This window comes from Sorex fumeus, unplaced genomic scaffold (genome assembly GCF_029834395.1).
Source record: "Sorex fumeus unplaced genomic scaffold, SorFum_2.1 ptg000041l, whole genome shotgun sequence".
Lineage (NCBI taxonomy): Eukaryota > Metazoa > Chordata > Mammalia > Eulipotyphla > Soricidae > Sorex > Sorex fumeus.
The window spans coordinates 3,540,946-3,563,312 of record NW_026606098.1 but is presented as its reverse complement, the minus strand read 5'-3'; the positions used below and the strand labels follow the sequence as shown (position 1 = coordinate 3,563,312).

The following is a 22,367-nucleotide window of genomic DNA, read 5'->3' as shown; positions in this document are numbered from 1 at the left end:
TGCATATTTTGGCAACCTAAAACACTTATTTAATAAATGGCTGTTGGAAATGATTTGGTAAATGACTGTTAGAGGAGACTAGAGATGAGAAAAACTGATTCTTGTTTTCTAAAAACTGTTTCCTATTCAGTCCCACCAGATCAACCCCGGCTCACCGTGTCCAAAACCACTTCCTCCTCCATCACTCTCTCTTGGCTCCCCGGAGACAATGGCGGCAGCTCCATCCGAGGTAAGGTGGATCCGGTCATCCACAGCAGCTGATTGTGATTATCCACACACTGCTAAGTGCCACACCTCCACCCAATCATGTGCGTTCCTGTAGGTCTCCAAAAGCACAGCCTGTAATTATTCCATTTTCACAACAATAAGCCACGTGTCTAATTTTTTTTTAATAATGTTGGAGTGCTATCCGAGTTCGATTCCTCCGCCCCTCTTGGAGAGCCCGGCAAGCTGCCGAGAGTATCTCGCCCACACGGCAGAGCCTGGCAAGCTACCCGTGACATATTCGATATGCCAAACACAGTAACAACAAGTTTCATGATGGAGACGTTACTGGGCCCACTCGAGCAAATCGATGAACAAGGGGAGGACCGTGACCGTGAATGTTGGAGTACTGCTATTTGTTCAGCCATTGATTAAGCTGATTGAATTGGGCATGAACTCCACATTACTTTTTTATTTTATTGTATCATCGTGAGATAGAGTTACAAAGCTTTCATGCTTGAGATTCAGTCGTACAAAGATGGAACACCCATCCCTCCACCAGTGCACATTTTCCACCACTGATGTCCCCAGCGTCCCGCCCCTCTCCATCCTAGTCCTCACCCTGCCTCCTTGGCAGACAGTTTCCCCAATATTCTCTCTCTAATTTTGGGCATTATATTTTGCTCAAATTTTCCCACCACTATTTAAGCCTACCTGCCAGGGGCAGATGCTAGATAATTTATTTTTCATTACTCATTTTGAATATCATGAGAACTCTAATGGCCACAATGTAAATGTAAATTTCTAGATTGTAAATGGTTGGGTTCCAGAGATATCTCTATATGGCACTAATACATTTTGGAATTCAATTGGGAGTCTCTGGGCCAGGGCTGCTGGCATGCTAAGATGGCACCAGGAGGCAAATAGTGAGTGCCACACATATGTTTTTATTGCCTTGAAACTCAAGTCATCCACCTGAGGAGTCCCATTCACAAAATTCTTGTCCAACCCATCTGAGTGACATACATGTTAGCCAAGGTCTCTCTCTGTCCCAGCGTCCACACACTGCTTCTTTCCTGTGTTGGCCCTGCCATGTGCATCATTGGTTCCCAGGAGAGGCATTAAGTAGCCACTCAATGAAGTAGCCAACAGGATCTTTTGGCCTATAGAGGACCATCAGGTGGAGAACCTGAAGTCTGGACGGGAAGCCAGCTGTGTGCATGGAGCTTTGGGGAAAGGAATTCAGGAAGCTGGTACTAAGTGAGGAGGGGAGATTGTCCTAGCTCTGTGGGATGGGGAGGGCATTGCCCTGAGCACAGGTTAACTAGGAAACTGAGGAAGCCCACGGAAGGGACTTGAGGAATGTGAGCATCAGGCTGAGTGAGGAAGGGTGTTCTCAGGGGAGCCCTGACTGGTAGACTTGAGCTTCCTAAGGCCGAGGACAGACTCCTGAAGGGGCAGGGAGAAGATGGAGCTGGAAATCCCTGGATGTTTTAAGAGGAAGCCAGTGGTGTGCTGGACCCCTCCAGCATTCCGGCTCATAGGAGCACCTGATTACGGTTCTTCATAGCCTGATGCTCGGGGACCCCCAGCTGGGAATGTTTACACACCGCAAAGTCGTATTGGCTCCCACTCCAAGTGCTCTCTTTCCCCCAAGAGCCGGTTGTTAAATATTTATTAGCACTCCACCGGGTGTGGGGAGGATCTTCCCTTTTCTCAGGAAAAGGAGAAGGTGAGATTATTTTTTAAAAATAGTCGGATGATTAGGGGTGAGGATGCACTGTGGGCTTGAGGAGCGTGGGAAAGCTTCGTAACGGCTGCCTTGTGACATGCACAGGGAGTCATTAATAGATGAGCAAAGTCGTTGCCACGTGGGAGCGAGGACCCAGCTGCAGGCAAATTGCACAGATTGTCATGGTCACAATCATCACAGCAGAGTGACTTTCCCGAGTCATCTTGGACAGCTGGGCAGAGCCATGGATGGCAAGGGCCGGGGTGAAAGCCAGAAGAAGAAGGAGATGCACCAGCCTCCTCCGGTCACGTGGCTGAAGGTCCTAGGACACTTAGAGAAACTGAGGGAAGAAATGGGGCATGAGGGGAAGGGTCCAAGGGGACCTGGACCCCTAGAACAAGCCTTTTGGTTGCCTACAGATGAAACCATCAGGGCAGACGGTCTGGGAGGTAAAGCTCATGTAGTGATGGAGATAAAGTTTCCAAGTTAACGGGGACCCTGAAACGCAGTGGTGACCAAACCATGAGCGTGGGTGTTCCCATTATCCAGATTAGAAACGCTTGCTGGATAGAGACAGATGGCAGATGGCAGACGTGTCACTGCCCGGAGCATCCTCGCTCTGAGAGAACCGAGTGGAGCCAGAATGTGAGCATGGAGGCTGAGTGTGCATGTCCCCCAGCCCGCCTGGCAGCTTTGAGGGAGGGGTGCATGGGTACAACCCAGGGGAACAGAAGAGGAGGCCCAGCTCAGGAAGAAGGAGCCGCAGAGGCCAGAGCCGCAGAGGCCAGAGGAGAGGGAGAGAAGATGGAGCCCTGTTGGACCCCGGGCAGAGGACCCAGTTGAGGGGTCAACCAGGTGAGAGGCTGAGGTCACTCAGGTGAGAGGCTGGGGTCACTCAGTGGCACCAGTTAGGGGTGAGGAGCATTGGCTCAGGGCAGGGATGTTTTTAACTGTGTTCGCCATGGAAGGAGATTCTGGGGCCTGTGCAGAAGTCTGCCCAGACAGAGACATTGAGCTGCGCTGAGTGGGCAGCACGTGTATGCTCTGGAAAGGGGCCCAGGAGAAGCAGGAAGCAGCATGGTTACCCCGAGGGGGGTCCAACCTGGGAGGTGAACACATGGGCTCTGGGTTGGAATCTTATCTTGGGGGCCTCGGGATGCTCAGCTAACTGCCTGCAAGCCCTTCATCCACACGAGGAGACGATGAGGTGAAGCTCATGTAGTGATGGAGTTAAAGTTTCCAAGTTAACTGTCTGGGAGGGTTTCCTGGAGGGCCTGGGAGAAGGGCCAGGGCAGTGCTGGACCTGGAAAGAGTGTTCCAGAAGCAGCTAGTTGCCGGGAGAAGGAGGACAGAGGCAAGGGGGAACAAAAGTGAGAATGGCCGCTGAGCCATGGTCACTCCCTGGGGCCCAGTCCATGACCATGATCCATCCTCAAGTGTATGGGCATCAGGGCTGGGCACTTTGGCTTTGTTGATGGCTTTGCCCTGGTCAAGGGGTTTAGTTCGCTTACAAATCTCTCTCTGCTTTAAAGGCCAGAGAGCTCACGCAGAGGTTAAGGTGCTTGGCCCCTAGTGCCATACACTGTCCCCTGAGCACCACTAGGGGGCACTAGGTTTAGCCCCTGAGCACCTCTGGGTGTGGCCATCAACCAGGAAAACAATATGGTGATAATTTGAAAACAACAACAACAACAACAAAAAAACATAACTCTGCTTGACACCACACCTGTTTTTAAGGATTGGGACAAGTGGGTTCTCAAGGGCAGATTTTCTGTTCTTTCTCCATGAATTTTGGGAAGGGGGTATAGGAGGTGGTTTTATTGTGGACTCACAAAGCCTCCCTGTCACCAGAATATATCACCATTGCCTGTGGTTTGCCTTCCTCACAGTCAGTCATCATTATTTTATACCAGTTCTTGCGGTTTCATTCAGCCACGGGGGAAATTTCCTGGAATCCAAGCTGTTATCCTAGAGTACAAATGTTCTTGGGAAGATGAGCTGCTTCTTCTTCTTCTTCTTCTTCTTCTTCTTCTTCTTCTTCTTCTTCTTCTTCTTCTTCTTCTTCTTCTTCTTCTTCTTCGCATTTTAAAGAAATTTTAATGAATCACTGTGAGATTCAGTTACAGATTTTCGTGATTACATTTCAATCAAATAATGCTCAAGAACCCATCCCTCCACCAGTACCCATTCTCCACCACCAATGTTCCCAATGTCCATCCCACCAGACCCACCCATTTCCACTCCCTGCCTCCATGGCAGGCACGTTCCCTCTTTCTCTCTCCTTTTGGGTGTTATGGTTTGCAATACAGGCACTAAGCAGACATCATGTTTGGTCCATAGTCTACTTTCAGCACGCATCTCCCATCTCGAGCCATCCCTCCAACCATCATTTACTTAGTGTCTCTTCTCCATCCCACCTGCCCTTTCCCCCAGCACATGAGATCAGTTTCCAAGCTGTGAAGTGATCCTCCTTAACCTTATCTCTACTGTCCTTGGGTGTCAGTCTCGTATTATGTTATTTTATATCCCACAAAATGAGTGCAGCCCTTCTATGTCTGTCCCTCTCTTTCTGACTCATTTCACTCTCCATGTTGATCCACTGATATGCAAATTTCATGGTTTCCTCTTTTCTAACAGCTGCATAGTATTCCATTGTGTAGATATACCAAAGTTTCTTTAACCAGTCATCTGTTCTCGAGCAGCCCCTTCTTAGAACGCTCACGCTGTACAGAACGTGAACAGTGCCTCACTTGGGGCTGTGGGCTACTCGCATGGCCTGGACCATCCTTTGCTTCCCCCATGGCCTGGACCGTCCCTTGCTTCCCCAGGCTACATCCTGCAGTACTCGGAGGACAACAGTGAGCAGTGGGGCAGCTTCCCCATCAGCCCCAGCGAGCGCTCCTACCGCCTGGAGAACCTCAAGTGTGGCACCTGGTACAAGTTCACCCTGACGGCACAGAACGGGGTGGGCCCCGGGCGCATCAGCGAGATCATCGAGGCCAAAACGCTGGGGAAAGGTGAGCGGGTCTGCCCCTCGGAGCTCCCTGTTCTCAGTCTCCAAGAGGGGAAGTGTCACCCCAAAGGATGGGCAGGCGTGGGTGTTAGCGGTTTGCTGGTGCAGCTGAACTTGGTGATTTCTGAGACAAACCCAGCGGTGATTGTGGGGGGAGCTGGGCAGGTCCTGGCTGCCCTCTGGTTCTTTTGGTAATGTCTTGACTTTCAGTGATAAAGAAGTACGTCCATTTGCAAACCAAGGGCTTTCCCACCAGAGTTTCAGACCTTAGAGTCCCCGAGGGCCATGTGGTCAGGAGCGGGGGTGTTTGCCTTCACACCGGCTTGGCCCAGTCAGGACCTGGCTCTCGCCCCTTCTATCTAGAATGGTCACTTGTCCTCATTGCCCTGATGTTCACATGGAGATCGGGATGAATTGTCACTCTTTCATGGGAGTGGGATTTTTTGTTGGAAGTATCGTCCCCAAGAAAATGCCGTTCCATGGGTGACATTTGTAATGGGAGACCAGAGGTGGACATGAGCGTGGGCAGGTGATGATAAGGCCATGGGTGGGCTTCACCTCTGGCTCCTCCTTAGTGGGGCATCCTGGATGACAGGAGAGTGGGAAAAGGGAGACTGAAAAAAAAAAGAAAGAAAAGAAAAACAAATACATAAAAGGGCCAGAGTGATAACACAGCGGGTAGGGCATTTGTCTTGCACGCAGCCGGCCTGGGTTCGATTCTTTGCATCCCATATGGTCCCCCAAACACCTCTAGGAATAATTCCTGCGTGCAGAGCCAGGAATAACCCCTGATCACTGCCGGGAGTGACCCAAAAAGCAAAACAGAAAAAAAAAGAAAAGAAAGAAATGGGAGACTGAACTTTAGGCTTGGGTGATGCTCAGTGAGGGTTCCGAGGGGACCAGACTCATTTCTGCAAAAATCTTTCTGACTCCAGTGGGAAGCATTTGATGATGCAAGGGGTACCTGGGGCCAGGCCCAACTCCCCCCTGCTCTGAGAAAGGTCCTTCCAGCCGTGGAAATGGGTCAGCACTCAGCGCTGGTGGGTCTGAACCAGGAGCGAAACCTAGAGGAAACACAGCAGGGTCCTTCATGGCATCCACAGTGCATGGAGAGAAACACACTCCTCACCTCCCCTCACCCCTCCCACTCCTCTCTTCACCATGGCCCGAGAGTCTACTGGTCGCTAAGTTCCCCTAGGGAGGGGTCACAGTCACCACCCTGTGCCCAGGCCTGAGCGCTCCCCCCAGGGGGTGGCAGCCTGGACCTGCTCTGACCCCTGCGAGCTTCCCCCAGTGGGCTGGCAGCTGGGGGCCCTCTCTGACCCTGCACCCCCCCACCTCCCCGGCAGAGCCCCAGTTCTCCAAGGAGCAGGAACTGTTCGCTAGCATCAACACCACCCGCGTGCGGCTCAACCTCATTGGCTGGAACGATGGCGGCTGCCCCATCACCTCCTTCACACTCGAGTACAGGCCCTTTGGCACCACAGTCTGGACCACGGCCCAGCGCACCTCCCTGTCCAAGTCCTACATCCTGTACGACCTGCAGGAGGCCACCTGGTACGAGCTGCAGATGCGGGCCTGCAACAGCGCCGGCTGCGCCGAGAAGCAGGCCAACTTCGCCACACTCAACTATGATGGCAGTAAGCACTCCCTGCCCCCTCCTGGGTCACCCCTGTCCCAAGGCATGGCGCGACCAGAGCCCATGGTCCCCGTGTCGGGATGGGGGCCGACAGCCCCTTCCCTGCAGGGTGGTGCTCCAGCACTGAGGAATCTTATCAGGAAGTCAGAGTCGGAACCTCAGGCATGTGTAGGGTGAGCGTGTGCCCCCCTGAAATTCTTTCTGGCCTTGGTGAACGCCTGGGAACCAACATAGCTTTGTGCCCCCCTGCCCCGAGCCCCCACCATCCCAATCCACACCACAGATTTCTTTCTTGATCCCTGTAAAAGCATTTTCCCCCACAGTACCAGAGTTTGTGCCAGTCTCTGAGCAGAACGAGGAGTACAGAGAAAGGAATGCTGTCGGGTATTATTGCAAACACATGAACAGAGGCATGTGACAATTGCAAGACATGCGTGCACACATGTATAGTCATGCATAACAGCTAGCACATGCAGGCTTGTCTGAACTCTGACAACACCTCCATGTATCCTGCTTTCCACACATACATGCACAGACAAACACAATGCGTGCACCCATAAATGCAGATTTGCATACACATTTCCATGGTGTACACGTCATCACATGCAAACACAGGCATAAATACCCACAGAGCTTTCACTCTACACACAGAGAACTTGGAACCCAAACATAGTAAACATATATGTGCACACACACATGCAGCGCATACACATATGTGCCTACATGTGTTCTCACACGTCTACTTTGCATGAGCGTGGGCAAACCAAAAGGGGTGCTTCCTAGTGTCTGGTTGTCCAGGTAAGTGAGGTAGATTTCTGCCCCTCTTTCGACAGCTGTAATGTGGGGTCCTTTCTTCTCACAGGGCATGTGCCTAGCAGGTGTGTGTTCCTTCCCTGGGCAGGTGTTGGCAGGGCCAATGTTTGCTCATGAGAGTTGTCATACGGGCATAACCTCATTCATTGTGTGCCTCAGGGGCCTGCAGGATCAGCTCTCCTCTGGAGTGTTCTATGGGGACAGTTCTACCCCACTAAGACAAGCGGGTGCAGGAACCCAGGGGCCCCACGCTCCTCCTGGACATGGGCCCTGAACAAGAGCCACTTCTTTCTGCCCTGAAGCAGGTGGACACCCCTCCACTCCTCCCTCCCCAAAAGCTCCTTCCTGGGTTCTTTCTGCACAGCACCCAGGGGCACCCAGCATTTCAGGGAAAGTAGCAAGGTCCTGGGGCTGTTCTCAAAGATGCTTCCATCAGCCCGAGGCTCTGCAGAGAGCAGGACCCCAGTCCAACGCCCCTGCGGGCACTCGCCACCTGGGCCAGCCCTCTTGGAAGGAAGGACCCGCGCCTGACACTGGCCCTGGGCCACAGGCTTCCTCCGAGCCCAAGAGGGGAAGGTCAGAGCATCCGTTTCTTGCCTTGGGTTCAGGGCTTGGAGAATCATGCCCAGGCTCCAAGCACCGCTAGTCTGTAGCTCAGGATTTCCTTTGCGACTGCTCATCTGCAGAGTCCAGACGGTCTCTCTCGCTTCCAGGGGGCCCCACAGGCTTCCCACGCAGCCTGCCCACTTGGGACAGGATTTCAGAGTCGATCACCCAAGTCCAGTGAGCTGGAGGCACTTTTCTGAAGTCGGAAGTGATGGCGTCACCCTAAGAAATGAGACTCTTGAGTTACATTTTCCCTGGGGAGGAGAAAAAAAAGATGATGGATTTTTGGGAAGCCAATTTCACGGATCTATGGCTTTAATATCTCTGTGTCACATCTGCCTGGAGAGATTTTTATTTTTTATTGGGAGGAAAAACAAATAGTGGCAATTAGGCCCCTGCGTCTCTGCCCTTAGCGCCAGCTCTTCCCCCACCCCAGCTGTCTTGGACCCTCGCTCTCACTTTCCCTCCCGCTGTCTCTGCAGACACCCCCAATACACCCTGGGGGAACCCCTAAGCATCGCTAGATCTGGGGCCCAGCCCCTCACACTGTGTGCTTGACAGAGAGCAGGAGGCCCGAGGTTCTCCCCTTCCTGCTCTGCCCACTCAGGCAGGAGAGCCTGGTCTTTGCTCCACAGGAAGTTGCATTATTTTTGCACGGAGTTCCAAATGTACAGCTTCCTGTTCCTCACCTTCCATAGAAATCCATGAAGGGGTGTTTGTCACATGCCCCTCTAAGGAGACTCTCAAGGTCTGCGTCCCTGTGGGCTGAGCTGCATTCGGCTTCTGCAAAGATGCCAGGAGGGGCAAATTAGGTCTCACGGATACCGCAAAGGGCCGGGACAGCCAACCACACAGCATCTGGTCCCCTGCCTCCACCTCTACACCCCAGGGTCCCCCAGCACCGCCAGGAGGATCCCAGAGCACCGAGTCAGCAGTGGCCCCTGGTATACCAGATGCGGTCTCAAAACCAAAATAAAATTAATAAATGTCTTAAAGAGTAAAGAATCTAGTCTCCTTAGATTTTTGTCTTAACATTCAAAATGAGGGGCTGGAACTATAGCACAGCGGGTAGGGCGTTTGCCTTGCACGCAGCCAACCTGGGTTCGATACCCAGCATCCCATATGGTCCCTTGAGCACCGCCAGGGGTGATTCCTGAGTGCAAAACCAGGAGTAATCCCTATGCATCGCCAGGTGTGACCCTCCCCCCAAAAAACAAAAAAAATTCAAAATGACCCATTTTTTTTTCTGGAATATTCACTATGCCTGATCCTGGAGAAGCTGAGTCAAAGGCCTCTGTGGTTCCTCTTTGACGAGTTGTAGGTGCTGGACTATAGCCTGGATATTTTCAGGTAGATCTGCTCTTGAACCTGCACCTTGCATCCTGGGCTCAAGTGATAGCACAGTGCGTAGGGTGTTTGCCTTGCACGCGGCCAACCCGGGTTCAATTCCCAGCATCCCCAAGTACCACTAGGAGTAATTCCTGAGTGCATGAGCTAGGAGCAACTCCTGAGCATCGCTGGGTATGACTCCCCCCCCCCCCCACCCAGAAAAAGACCATGCACCCTGGGCCATCTCCTGCAGAAACTACTGTCCAGTTCTCAGACCTATTATTCCATCTTTGCTCTGCCTACCCTGCTCACCAGTGACCTCTGTCCATGATGCCAGGACGTCCATACAAGTCGCCTCCCTCAGTCCTCAGCCCGGGCATCTCCCTGCCCGTCCGCTATGAACCTAAGAGTGGGCAGTGCCGGTATGAGGGAGTGAGTTGAGGGTGAGGGGAGTGAGCAGGTCCAGTGACCTACCAGGACCGAGTAAAGTGTCCTCCCCTGGACACCCCTGGGTCCCAGACATGACTTTGGGAACCCTCATCCCCAAGCCTTCAGCTTCGCCTCCCTCACAGCCACCCATGTGACCATGCCACCCTGCCTGCAGGTACCATCCCTCCGCTCATCAAGTCGGTGGTGCAGAGTGAAGAGGGGCTGACGACCAACGAGGGGCTTAAGATGCTGGTGACCATCTCCTGTATCCTGGTGGGCATCCTGCTGCTGCTCGTGCTCCTGCTGGTGGTGCGGAGGCGGCGGCGGGAGCAGAGGCTCAAGAGGCTGAGAGGTGAGTGCGTGCATGTGTCTAGTTGCAGGGCGAAGACTCAGCCATAGGGAACACCTTGTCCCCGCGCCTGTCCCCCCTACCTGCTCCCCCATGAGAGATTTCTGCAACAAGACTGTCGGACTCAGGGCAAAACCTACAAAGGTGACTTTGGGTCGGTGCTAAAGGACTGCAGACCAGCCTGTTCCCAGGCTCTGTGCCCTCCATGACTGCAGGTGGACCCTCGTGTTGACACCTGCTTCCGGACCCCACTCCCAGGGATGGGCCCCCTATGCCAGCGAGGCCATAATTGGGGCTGCCTTTGGAAAGTCTGGTGTGGTTTGCTCTGAGAAGGACGAGGGTGTTCTTGCCGGGAAGAGGCACTGGAGGGCTGAGCACCTGGGAGAGCGTTAGCAGAGTCGAACTAGACCCAGGGCTGTCTAGGATTCTGCGGATGCAGTGAGGAGCAGAGACACCCCGGGAGCTGGTCTTATCGTTCACGTGTCTGGCGCTGTGCTGCTGGTGCCAGGTTACTTGCAGCCTGGACACTGGCCCTGGTTTGCTCTGGTGCTTCAGTTAAGGGACAGAGTCCTCCCCACATGCAGCCTGCATGGGGCAGGTGTGCCCAGGCCTCCCTGGCCAAGCCCCTCTGAGTGAGACTTACGTGCCTGCTGTCCTGTAGTCCTATGAGGGCACATGGACTGAGGCCAGGAACATTGAAAAGAGTCCTCAGGGCAGGGCTAGAGAGACGGTGGGAAATGGGCATGGGGCTTACATGGCCCAGGCTGCCCTGGGTCCATCCCCAGCATCCATACAGTCCTCCAATCCTCACCATGAGTACTCCTTGAGCACTGCTGGATGTGACCCAAAGCCTGAAAAAAAAAACAAGCCAAACACAACTCCCAGTTGCAGTGGGGGTAGTATGGTGGTACTTCCCTCTAAAATATCTCAGTGACACCACAAAGGGCTCTTCTGTAGGTACAGGAATTCCTGACTTCACCACCTTGATAGGTTCTTCGAGATGGAGTCTTTAATTAAAATAACATATTTACAACCCAGTTGACCAGACTCATTGGCATCAACAAGAATTCAGCTCCCATGCAGACTTTGGGTCACATTAATATCACCAAACTTCCATGGAAAGACCTCAAACACCGCTAAGGAATACCCCAAACACTGTCAAGAAAGACCCCAATCTCCTTTGAGAGTTAAGAATAGCCAGGAGTGACCTGCCACTTATTTTCCAACTGCTTAGCTCAGGGCGGAGGGGAGCAGAACCCATCCTGGCCACTCAGTGCACGGACGGTACCCTGGACGAGATGGTGTCTCTCCACTACAGGGTGTATGTACACACACACACACACAGGTACTCTCTACTTACATGCATGTACCCTCAGTTTCACACTCATGCTTACAGCCACACACTCACATACTCACACTTAGATATACAGTCATATACACACACTCAGATATATACACTCACACCCAACCATTCACACACACTCAGATACATATCAGATACTCATACACACATACTCACACACCCAAATACTTACATACTCAAAATGCACACACTGAGATACACACATACTTTCATACTTACACACTCACACCCTGATACTTAGACACTCGGAGACACATTCACACTCACACAAGTCAGCTACTCACATCCAACACACGCAGATCCATATTCAGATACTCATTCACACCTAAACGCGCATCCACACTTACACATTCAGATACTCACGCAAACACATCCTCAAACTCACTGACTCAGATGCACCCATGCTGAAACCCTCATACTCAGATACAGTGAGACTCACGCTCATGTAGCCTCCCACCATGCCTCATGCATTTGCACTGGGGCAACAGAGCGAGCCCAGGAACATCACCAGCACATGCTGAGGGGCTGAGGGGTGGGAGGAAGGCGGCCCCCCTGAGGAAGCCTGTGTGGACAGTGGTTCATGATACCCAGGGGGGCTGAGAAGTTCCCTCTGCATGAGCTGTGTCATGTTCTATCTACAAGTGCCCATCCCCAGAACACCAAGCGAATGTAGCTTGAAAGACAGACTCCCCTGCTCTGGACCTCAAGGACCAGCTAATCCTCACTGGCTCCTTAAAAAGGGAGAGGAGGGGAGGGCTGGAGTGATAGTACAGCGGGTAGGGAATTTGCCTTGCACGTGGCTGACCCAGGTTTGATTCCCAGCATCCCATAAGGTCCCCTGAGCACCGCCAGGAGTAACTCCTGAGTGCAGAGCCAGGAGTAACACCTGTACATCGCCAGGTGTGACCCAAAAAGAAAAAAAAAATCAAAACAAAACAAAAACACAAGGAGGGGGAACAGAGGACTTGTATGTGGTGCCTGGGACATTTTTTAAAGACCTACAGTTGGGGCTGGAGCAATACCACAGTGGGTAGGGCGTTTGCCTTGCATGGGACTGACCCGGGTTCTATTCCCAGCATCCCATATGGTTCTCCAAGCATCGCCAGGAGTAATTCCTGAGTGAAGAGCCAGGAGAAATCCCTGTTCATCACTGGGTGTGATCCAAAAAGCAAAAAAAAAAAATGCCTGGGACATTTTTAAAAGACCTACAGTTGGTTCATTTCTGTGTGTTCCTAAGGGTTTGGTAGCAGACGGTTTCCACGTCCAGGTGAAGCTTCCAGCATGCCCCACTCCATCCTATATCCAAGCTTCTGCGCCCTCCCGCCCAGGTGTACTGTTCACGCATTACAGTTTCCCGCACTTCCCTAGTCTTCCTATAACCTAGCAGCCCTCTCCATGCTTGGGCGTTCATTCTCCATCATCCCCAGCGATTCAGAGAGGTGGCACCATCCAGACAGCCTCCTGGCACGGTCCCAACACTGCCTTTGTTATGTTGGCATTTCCCCTTCTAGACAGCACTACGTTGTAGCTAATACATCACCTCAGAGAGCTGGACCTTTCATCCCCGGAAACAGTTTGGTTTTCTTTGTGCCAGAGAAAGAATAGATCCGAGGTATAAGGGTCAGCAGGAGGAAGGGACATTCTGGAACAAAGATGCAGCAGCCCAAGAATTCCTGAGGAGCAGCTGACCAGGGCCCAGCGGGCCCTGCAGAATGTGGGGGACAGGTGCTGAAGGCAGGTTTCGAAGGCAAGGCTTGTCTCACAAGAGTGCTGACAACTGGGGCAATGCTTAGTTCTGGATCAAGCAGTAAAATACTCCAGCTTTGGGTCCTCTCTCTCCCCCAAACTCAAAGGACTCTGGGATTAAGAAGCAGAGGCAGCATTTGTGGAATATAAAATAATATAATATGAGACTGACACCCAAAGATAGTAGACATAAGGGCCAGGAAGATTGCTCCATAGTTGGAAGCCTGCCTCATGAGCTGGAGGAGAAGGCAGCTGGGATGGAAAAGGGATCACTGAGTCAACGATGGTTGGCGGGATCCCTCAGGATGGGAGATGTGTGCTGAAAGCAGATAAACAGACCAAACATGATGGCCTCTCAGTATCTGTATTGCAAATGATAATGCCCAAAAGTAGAGAGAGAGAGTATGGGGGAAATTATCTGCAGGGGGAGGGTTGAGGGTTGGAAAGGAAAGGACGGGGATACTGGGGACATTGGTGGTAGAGAATGTGCGCGGGTGGAGGGACGGGTGTTCAATCATTGTATGACTGAAACGCAAACATGAAAGCTTTATAACTATATCTCAGGGTGATTTAATTTAAAAAAAATTGCAGAGGCAGTCTGGCCTTGGCTTGCTGTTTGGGGTGTGGTGAACCGTCTCTGGGTGGACTAGGTTTCTTCTTTCCTTTGACTCTCATTTGATCGGCCCACAGCAGAGCCTTAGGAATGAATGATTTGGACCCCAAACCCGGCTGGACAGTCCCAGTGTGGGGACAATATGCCTAAGATCTGTCCTTCACTGCCCATCATCTTCTCCTCATTCACGTGCTGAGAAGTCACCCCAGTGGCCTTTCCTTTCTGTATGTCCACTATAGGATCTTTACCTGCACACACCCTCGAACCCCTGGCCTGCTCTCTGCAACACTGCTGTGTCTACATAGAGACATCCCCCTTATTCTACCAGCACCAACCCAGCCCCCACTTTCAATATTTTTAAGCTTTCTCTCCTGTACTTGTAAGCTGTCTTCATGCCAGCAGAGCCCCTCTTACCTTCCCAGTGGGCCCTGTGATCTGGGGGAGGAGCTGACTCCATCCACGACATCATGCCAGGTAGGCATAGAGCCTGAGAGAAACCCAAAGGCACAGAACATGGTAATTTGGCTGCCATGCACCAGGGCAGTGTCTTCAGAAACCCATCAGCAGAGCATTCCTGTGTATTTCTGCTTGAGTCTGGAGAGAAAGCGGGTCACTAAGACCCCGGCCCAGCCCTACAGAAACCCACACTCGAGTGGCAGTGATAATGGTTTATGAGGGGAACTCACATCTCTGGACCAGGGAGAATGTTCTAGAAAAGGGTTGGCTCCAATAAGGACTGTCCTAGTTTTTTGGGTTTTTTTTTCTTTTCTTCTTCTTTGTAAAATTTTTCTGAATCTATGTGACACATGGTTACAAAATTGATTATGATTGGGTTTCAGTCCTACAATGTTCCAACACTTGTCCCTCCATCAGTGTACATTTGCCACTACCAGTGCCCCCGTTCTCTCTCTCTCTCTCTCTCTCTCTCTCTCTCTCTCTCTCTCTCTCTCTCTCTTCTCTCTCTCTCTCTCTCTCTCTCTCTCTCTCTCTCTCTCTCGTCTCTCCTTTTGGGAATTATGGTTTTCAATATAGGTAGTGAAAGGTCATGATGCTTGTCCCTTACTTACTTTCAGCACTCATTTCTTATCCAGTGATCAATTACAGCTAGCATTGTCATAGTGATCCCTTTTCCATCCTAACTGTCCTCCCTATCACCACTTGTGGTAAGCTTCCAACCATGGGCTGGTCCTTCGGGCCCTTCTGTCTACTGTCCTTGAATATGAGTCTCATACCATGTTTTTTTTCATATCCTACAAATGAGTATTATCATTCTATATCTGTCTTTCTCCGTCTGACTCATTTCACTCAGTATGATACTCTCTATGTCCATCCATGTATGAGCAACTTTCATGACTTCATTTTTCCTAGTGGCTGTGTAGTATTACATGATGTAGTTGTACAATAGGGTTGGAGCAATAGCACAGCAGGTAGGGTGTTTGCCTTGTGCCTGGCTGACCTGGGCAACCTGGGTTCGATTCTTCCACCCCTCTCGGAGAGCCTGGCAAGCTACCGAGAGTATCTTGCCCGCACGGCAAAGCCTGGCAAGCTACCCATTATGTATTCAATATGCCAAACACAGTAACAAGTCTCACAATGGAGATGTTACTGGGCCCGCTCGAGAAAATTGATGAACAATGGGAGGACAGTGACAGTGACAGTAATAGATATACAATAGTTTCTTTATCCAGTCATCTGTTTGGGTAATTGGATTGTTTCCAGATTCTGGCTATTGTGAGTAGTAAAGATGGCATTTCTGCTGTGCATTTTTGCATCCCAAAAGTGGTATTGCTGTGTCATAAGGATACTCAATTTCTTGCTTTTTGATCAACGTCCATATTGTTTTCCCAAAAGCTGGACCAGTCAGCATACCTGCCAACGATGCATGAGAGGTATCATCTCACACATCAGAGACTGGCACATGTCAAAAAGAACAAGGCCTGTGCAGGGCTGTGCCTTGCAGGTCCCCTGGAATGTTACTTACCCAATGAAGCCTCTTCTCTCACTGTGGAGAGGGACAGCAAGGAGCTGAATGTAGTTCATTAGCAGAATCACCCAGGTACAGCCTGACCCACATGGACTCATATCCAGAAGCTGGGTGAGAGCTGGTACAAATGTATTTACATATTTGATAAATTCATGTAGTGATTCCATTGCTGTCCCCCAGTAGGGACTTCCTGATCCTACATTAATGTTGTCTGAAAAAATCACCAATAAAAATCAATGCTGTGAAAAAGAAAATTGGGGTTGCAGAAAACTCTGGAGTTTCTTACATGACTTACGCAGAGGTTGGGGTTGCCAGCAAACGCTGTGATGGTCACTCTGGGAGCCGACCTGGGGGACTAGGTTTGAATCCTGGAAATTCTTCTATGTTTGCCAGCAGGCAACCTAGTTAGATAAGTACAATATAATGTTCTTTATGTAAAAACTGGGGGGAAAGAAAAGAAATGGGACTCAAGTAATTTAGCCAACCTATATTCTCGCTTCCTGAGTGCTCTACTAATTTTAGAGCACAGCGACCTCCTAAACTCCTAAAGTCTAAATTCTCTGCAAGTGCAACCGTTTTAAATCTATAACCTTAGGCAGTGCAGAAACCACAGTTCACTTTTAACGATGCCCCAATCCCACCACCGAGTCCTTTGAAGCAAAAGGTGATGGAAAAGGGTCAGGAACAGAGCCCACCTCTCAGCAATGCCAACCTTGCAGAAGTTTGATTCCCATGTCAGGCAGTCAATCCTTGGGTGAATATGAGCTTTGGTCAGAGTCTACCCAGGAGGGCAAAGCACTGGGCTGGCAGCAACTAGCCTGGGCAGTTGTCAGTGCCAACAAAACAGCACCTTCCAAACTTCCAAGAGGCTGTGGTCCAGTCAGTGAGTGGTATCAGCCATGACCCTTCAGGTGGGGCTGAGTAGCCCAACTGCAGTCAACAGGCTTTGGAGTCATTGAAGAGTATTAAAAGGAATCCTTCCTCAGGGTGCCCATTTCCAGAGAGAATTAGGGTTAACAATTGGGCACTGTCATGGTTTCGCATGATCTCATCATCTCTAGAATGCCATTACCAGCTCTGCCAATGAGAGAAACTCCCTTTGGGCAGACCAAAACTTGGCCAATGGGTCGATCCAAAGGAAGATCAGAGTGAGTCCAGGAGCCTCGTGGACTTGTGGTGAGCTCCCAGCATGGAAACCTGGGTGTGCGGCAACCCACAATGTCCACTCATGAAAATGCTGGGAGTGTGCAGCCCGGAAGCTGGCTGGCCAGCTAAGGTGTGTCCAGGCCCTGCTTAATGGGGTCAGAACCCACATACTGGAGATTTTTCCTTTGCCCTGTGCTTTGGGGACCCTCCCTCCCCTCCTTTCTACATTCTATCATCTTCCTTCCATCCCATCTTCCTTCCTTCCTTCCTTCCTTCCTTCCTTCCTTCCTTCCTTCCCTCCTTCCAACCTCCCAACTCTCTGACCATCTTTCCTTCCCACCCACTTTCATCCCCACCTCCCTTTTATGCCCCCCATTTTCTCTCTTATCTGCATTTGTTGCTTTTTCAAAAGTTACCCTTTCAAACCCCCAACCCAACCTTTCTGTTAGGATAGAATTTGTCAGAGAGGGATTCTGTCCTTGAAAATTGATGCAGAGGAGCACAGAAGGTCTCAAGCAGAGCCTGAACAGTAGAAGAGAAGGTTCTGGACAGAGTCCCCTGAGACTGTGGGCAGGCTTCAGTTTCCCTGTGTTTGCACTTTTATCTCTTTCTGGTTGCAAGATTCTATGGTTTTCCTTTGCATGTGTCTCTGTTGTCATGGTTTTTAAATCAAACTCCCCTGGGATTTACTATTCCTGAACTGGAAGAAAACCCAGGACAGGTTTATAGCTCTTAGGAAAACAGCTCTCGTGTGAGGTTTATCTGAAGTGCAGGGTCTGTAGTGTGACCAGTATCATGACCAGTATCATGAGAGAACTTACAAAGAAGAGCTTGAGTGGACAGAGAAGCAGGACCCAATTTCCCCCTCCAAGTTTTCCTTCTGGTCTTTATTTCCTCTGCACAGACAGAGCATCAGCACATGGAACTTTTGGTATTCTAACCCCTTCCTTCCACCTCTTAACCTAACGAAATCATCCTGGCAGTATTTCTCCATTGCTTCTACCCCAGAAGGTGCAGGGAACAGCACAGAGCCCAGGATGGAAATGGAGGTAGTGGAGCCAGGAGTTTTAGGGAGGAAAGATGCCCCAAAGTCCAACACATAGCTGGAACTGTCATTTGTATGGGGGAGAGTAATGGGCACCACAAAAGGGCATTCAGCTCTATTGGGGCAAGAGGAAGGCTCAGGGACTGGAGTGATAGTACAGTAGGGAACACGTTTGCTTTGCATGCGACCATCCCAGGTTCGATTCCCAACATCTCATATGGTTCTCCCAAACACTGCCAGAAATAATTCCTAAGCACAGAGCCAGGAGTAACCCCTGAGCATCACTGGATGTAACCCTCCCCCCCAAAAAAAGAGGAAGGCTCAGAAGAGTGTTATCAAGTTGGCAGATGGTGAGAGAAAGAAAAGAGCTCAACCTCTCCTTTCTTTGATGTGCCCCAGGAGAAGCACCAGTCACACCAGAAAAAAAATGAGTCCTCAAAACAGGAGGAAGGGATAAAGAGAGAAGGAGGGATCTAGAATAAGGAGAAGGAAACGGGAAAGAGGGATGAAGGCTGGAAGGAGGAAAGAAGGGAAGGGAGCGGGGGGTCTCTGCAGGAAGGCACAGGAGAGGCCACACAGCTGGGAGCCAGCATGGGCATGCAAGACTGCTGTATGTTCCAGAGCTCAGGATTACAAGCCTGAACTGTCTGCTGCTCCCGGTCCCTGTCAGGGAAGGTCATCAACCCATCCTAGCCTCCCCCAACCCGTGAGTACAGAGATGAAGTGCAGGGTCTGTAGTGTGACCAGTATCAGGAGTCAAAGGAACAATGACTCCGAGTTCCTTCTCAGCCAGGGCCCCAGCCAGCTTGTGCTGCCTCTCTGCAGCAGGCTGGCACGCAGGGTCCCTTCCGCCAGCCACACCACGCAGACCCCAGCCCGCTGCACCCATCTGCACTGCACCCCAGCTCCTCAGCTTTCTCAAAGACGTATCCACACGACAGTGCATCTCAGGGTGTGCTCAGCAGCATTCCTTCTTGGCAACCCGCTTGGGAGCCGAGACAGAGCAAGAAAGGGATCTTCTGGAAGAGGGCCCGTGCCGAGAAGGTGGACCAGGGTGGATAGCTGGGCCTCGGGGAGAATGAGGGCATTGCTCAGGTGTGGACATTTGTATGTAGTCTGTGTTTGAGGAGACTTTGTTCCCACCTGTGGGCCAACTGCAATTCCTTAGCTCTTGGGTCTGAAAACCAAAGAAATTCCTAGGAGGGGAGGCTGTGAGGATTGACTTGGAGTAGCGAAGGAGACATGATAAGGGCAGCAGATACATCGGGCAAAGCTGAGATCTCTGTTACCTTCAAGCTGCAAGCCAAAGGGCAACACCGGCTCCTTCAAAATGAGCCCTGCTTTGTAGAGTATTGAACTGGATAGCTTAGTGGTTTGGAACACATTGCTAACCCATTCCAAGCTCCTGGCATTGCCTCCTGCACCCCACGCCCCCCACCCCCCCCCCCCCCCGCGCACACAGTCACTCACTCACTTTGCCAGTGTTAAGTCATTCAGGAAGAGAAGGAACTCACCATATTTACGTTGTCTGTGCAGATAAATATAACGATAGGAGCTGGAGAGTAAATGCCTTTTGCTAGGGCTGGAGCAATAGCACAGCGGGTAGGGCATTTGGCTTGCACGTGACCAACCCGGGTTCGATTCCCAGCATCCCATATGGTCCCCTGAGCACTGCCAGGAGTAATTCCTGAGTGCAGAGCCAGGAGTAACCCCTGTGCATTGCTGGGTGTGACTCAAAAAGCAATAAATAAATAAATAAATAATAAATGCCTTTTGCGTTCTTTGTTTTGGGACCAAGGGGACCTGCTCTACTTACAGACTAAACCCCTCTGTGCACACATCAGCACCCTGTTGCGTGCTTGAGAATTAGTAGGGCTAACTTGAACTGAGCTGGCTTTGGTGCCCACATTGGTCGGCCCACAGCCCTCCCCTTTCAGGGATCCCCAACATAAACATGGAAAATCATGAGATGCATGTCTCCCAAATATGGGATTTTAAATGCCCCAGTGCGAGCATTCTTGATCAACTCAGTAACTTTGTCCACAGAACCCATTTCCAGAAAGTTCTCTTCATTGACATGACATTGAATGTCAAGACTTTGTAGAGAACAACGAAAGAAAAACAACAGTAAAGGGTTTTTTTGTTGAAAGAAAGAAAACGTTTCATTTTCACTGGGACAAATGTGTAAAGTGAACACGTTCTATTTTAAAGAATACGAGAACTTCAAATCAATGGCACTGAAAGGGAGAATTTTTGTCTAGATCATTTTCAGGCAGGACTTTTTGTTTGTCGGGAATGGTAACCAGGTCTCTGTAAACAACAGCAGGGGTGGAAATAATTTCCTTCATGAGTTTAAAATAAACAGCCAAGTTTCCAGGCTCAGGAATATGTCATTTATTCCATTTTTTTTTATCAAACTGTGGTACTCATAGATTCATAATAATGCCTTTTACAGTAATTTACAGTGCTGTGAGCTTTTAGATTTTGATGTTTTGATAACAAAGAATAGAATTTGTGCTACATGAATGAATTGCCTTTGAAGTGTTACCATCATAAAATTATTTTTTCTTACTTATTTGAGATATACTTTTTGAAAAATGACAAATAGCTCATAATAAAACCTTTACTGGGTGTTTCAGAATTTCCCTGCCCCTGAATGTTTATATACTCTTACATACACAAATGCACACATATACACAAAGACGTACATATACCCATGTGTATACAAACATATTCACCTGCCTGGTTGGATACATGCCTACTCATACGTGTATGCACACCTGTATATGTGAATGTGTGCGTGGATGCATGGATGTGCTTACATGTGATATATGTATGGTGCATACTCCAATATATGTGATATACAGACATGTGGTACATGTACCGAAAATGCATGAACATTTATATCCCATGTAGAAAAAATAATCCATAGATCTCTAGGTGGTTGGTAATGATTTGGATGTATGATGACCTTAAAGGTGGCTATAGTCTTCTCTACAGAATGCTTGTTACACATGCCTTGGCGAACATGAGTGCATTATTCATGCATTATACTTGCCCCGACCCGCAGGACTGGTCAACGTGGATAACAGGGAGAGGGTGCGTGACTGGGAAAAAAGAGAGACAGAAGAATGGGAGCCAGACAAGACTCTGATCAAGCTCCAAATTCGTTTCTCCCAAGCTAGCCTTTTATAATTGATTACATGAGGAAGTGGGCAAAATGGGGAATTAACAAAGCATGCAGATATTCAATAAATCAGGATGTGAGCCCTAACGGTGGGCTCATGGCAGTTATCCTGGGCGTAGCTCAGAAACTTACACAATGTATTTTAATATTTTTCCAAGAAGAGATTAGTTCTTAAATTGCAGGTCAGGCATCTTGGCTCCTGGCAGTACTAACACTGAGTTTTCTTTCCACAGATGCAAAGAGTTTAGCTGAAATGCTCATGAGGTAAGAACCCAGCCTTCCCAGATAACATGTTTCAGAGAATGATTTCCAACTCACCTTAACCCATTTTTTTTTTTGTAAATAAGATACTTTATTTAACACTATGGTTTACAATTTGTTCATAATGCATTCATTACAGGCGTTCGATGTTCAAACATCAATCCCACCACCAAAGTGACCCTCCCCCTGCCATAGCCCCCATTTACCAAACCACCCTCCAGGCCTGACCCTTTAGCAGGCCCACAACAACTTATTTTATATTGCTTATTGCAACTAAGTAGCTAAAGGGATTATAAAAAAATTCTTCAGTAAAGGAAAATATGTAAAAAAAAAAAACTGTTATATCTCACCAGGGGGTTGTTAGGTCCTTTGTCTAAGGATTTACTGAGCTGCTGGTTGCTAGCAGGTCGAGCCTTTCGTGTTACTGTTCTTGTTTATTGAGTTGAGTTGGCTTCTCTGCTCCTTCCCCATGTAATTTGGTGTGCTCCTACTAGAATTTCAGTATTGATGAGTTGAGAGGTCTCGTGTAGCCGTGTATGTGGCTGTGTGGTCCCGACACTTTAGGATTTCTGATCTGGGATCAATGAGTTGGCGTGGTGGTGCTGCAGGAAAGTGTGTGGGGCTGCAGGAGCTTCCAGAACTATCTGCACCCACTCCAGAAAGACCCCAGAGTTCTCAGCCTGGAATACCTGAGATTTTTCGAGATCTGGTGTCTCTGCAGAGGATATTAGTGGAGCAGTGGCATTGAGCCATTGGCATGGCTACAATGGTGGGTGTGGTTGCTGCAGCAGGGCAAGGACTCAGCCCACCTGCTCCCAAAGGCGCCCCACAGTCCTCAGCCAGAGGGCCCACTATGTCCGCGAATCTTAGCTGCTTGGCCTGCATCTCCTTAGAGGTTTGGTTGTGTG

General features: G+C 50.0%; 1 protein-coding gene across 1 annotated transcript in view; it reads left to right on the top strand.

Moving 5' to 3' along the window:
- Nucleotides 1-22,367, top strand: part of DSCAM (DS cell adhesion molecule) — a 647,956-nt gene that overhangs the window by 599,213 nt on the left and 26,376 nt on the right. The window contains exons 24-28 of the mRNA XM_056119325.1: nt 131-229; nt 4,765-4,953; nt 6,299-6,589; nt 9,941-10,117; nt 21,432-21,462. Of these exons, the coding sequence (XP_055975300.1) occupies nt 131-229; nt 4,765-4,953; nt 6,299-6,589; nt 9,941-10,117; nt 21,432-21,462 (787 nt within the window). The remainder of the gene's footprint in view (nt 1-130; nt 230-4,764; nt 4,954-6,298; nt 6,590-9,940; nt 10,118-21,431; nt 21,463-22,367) is intronic.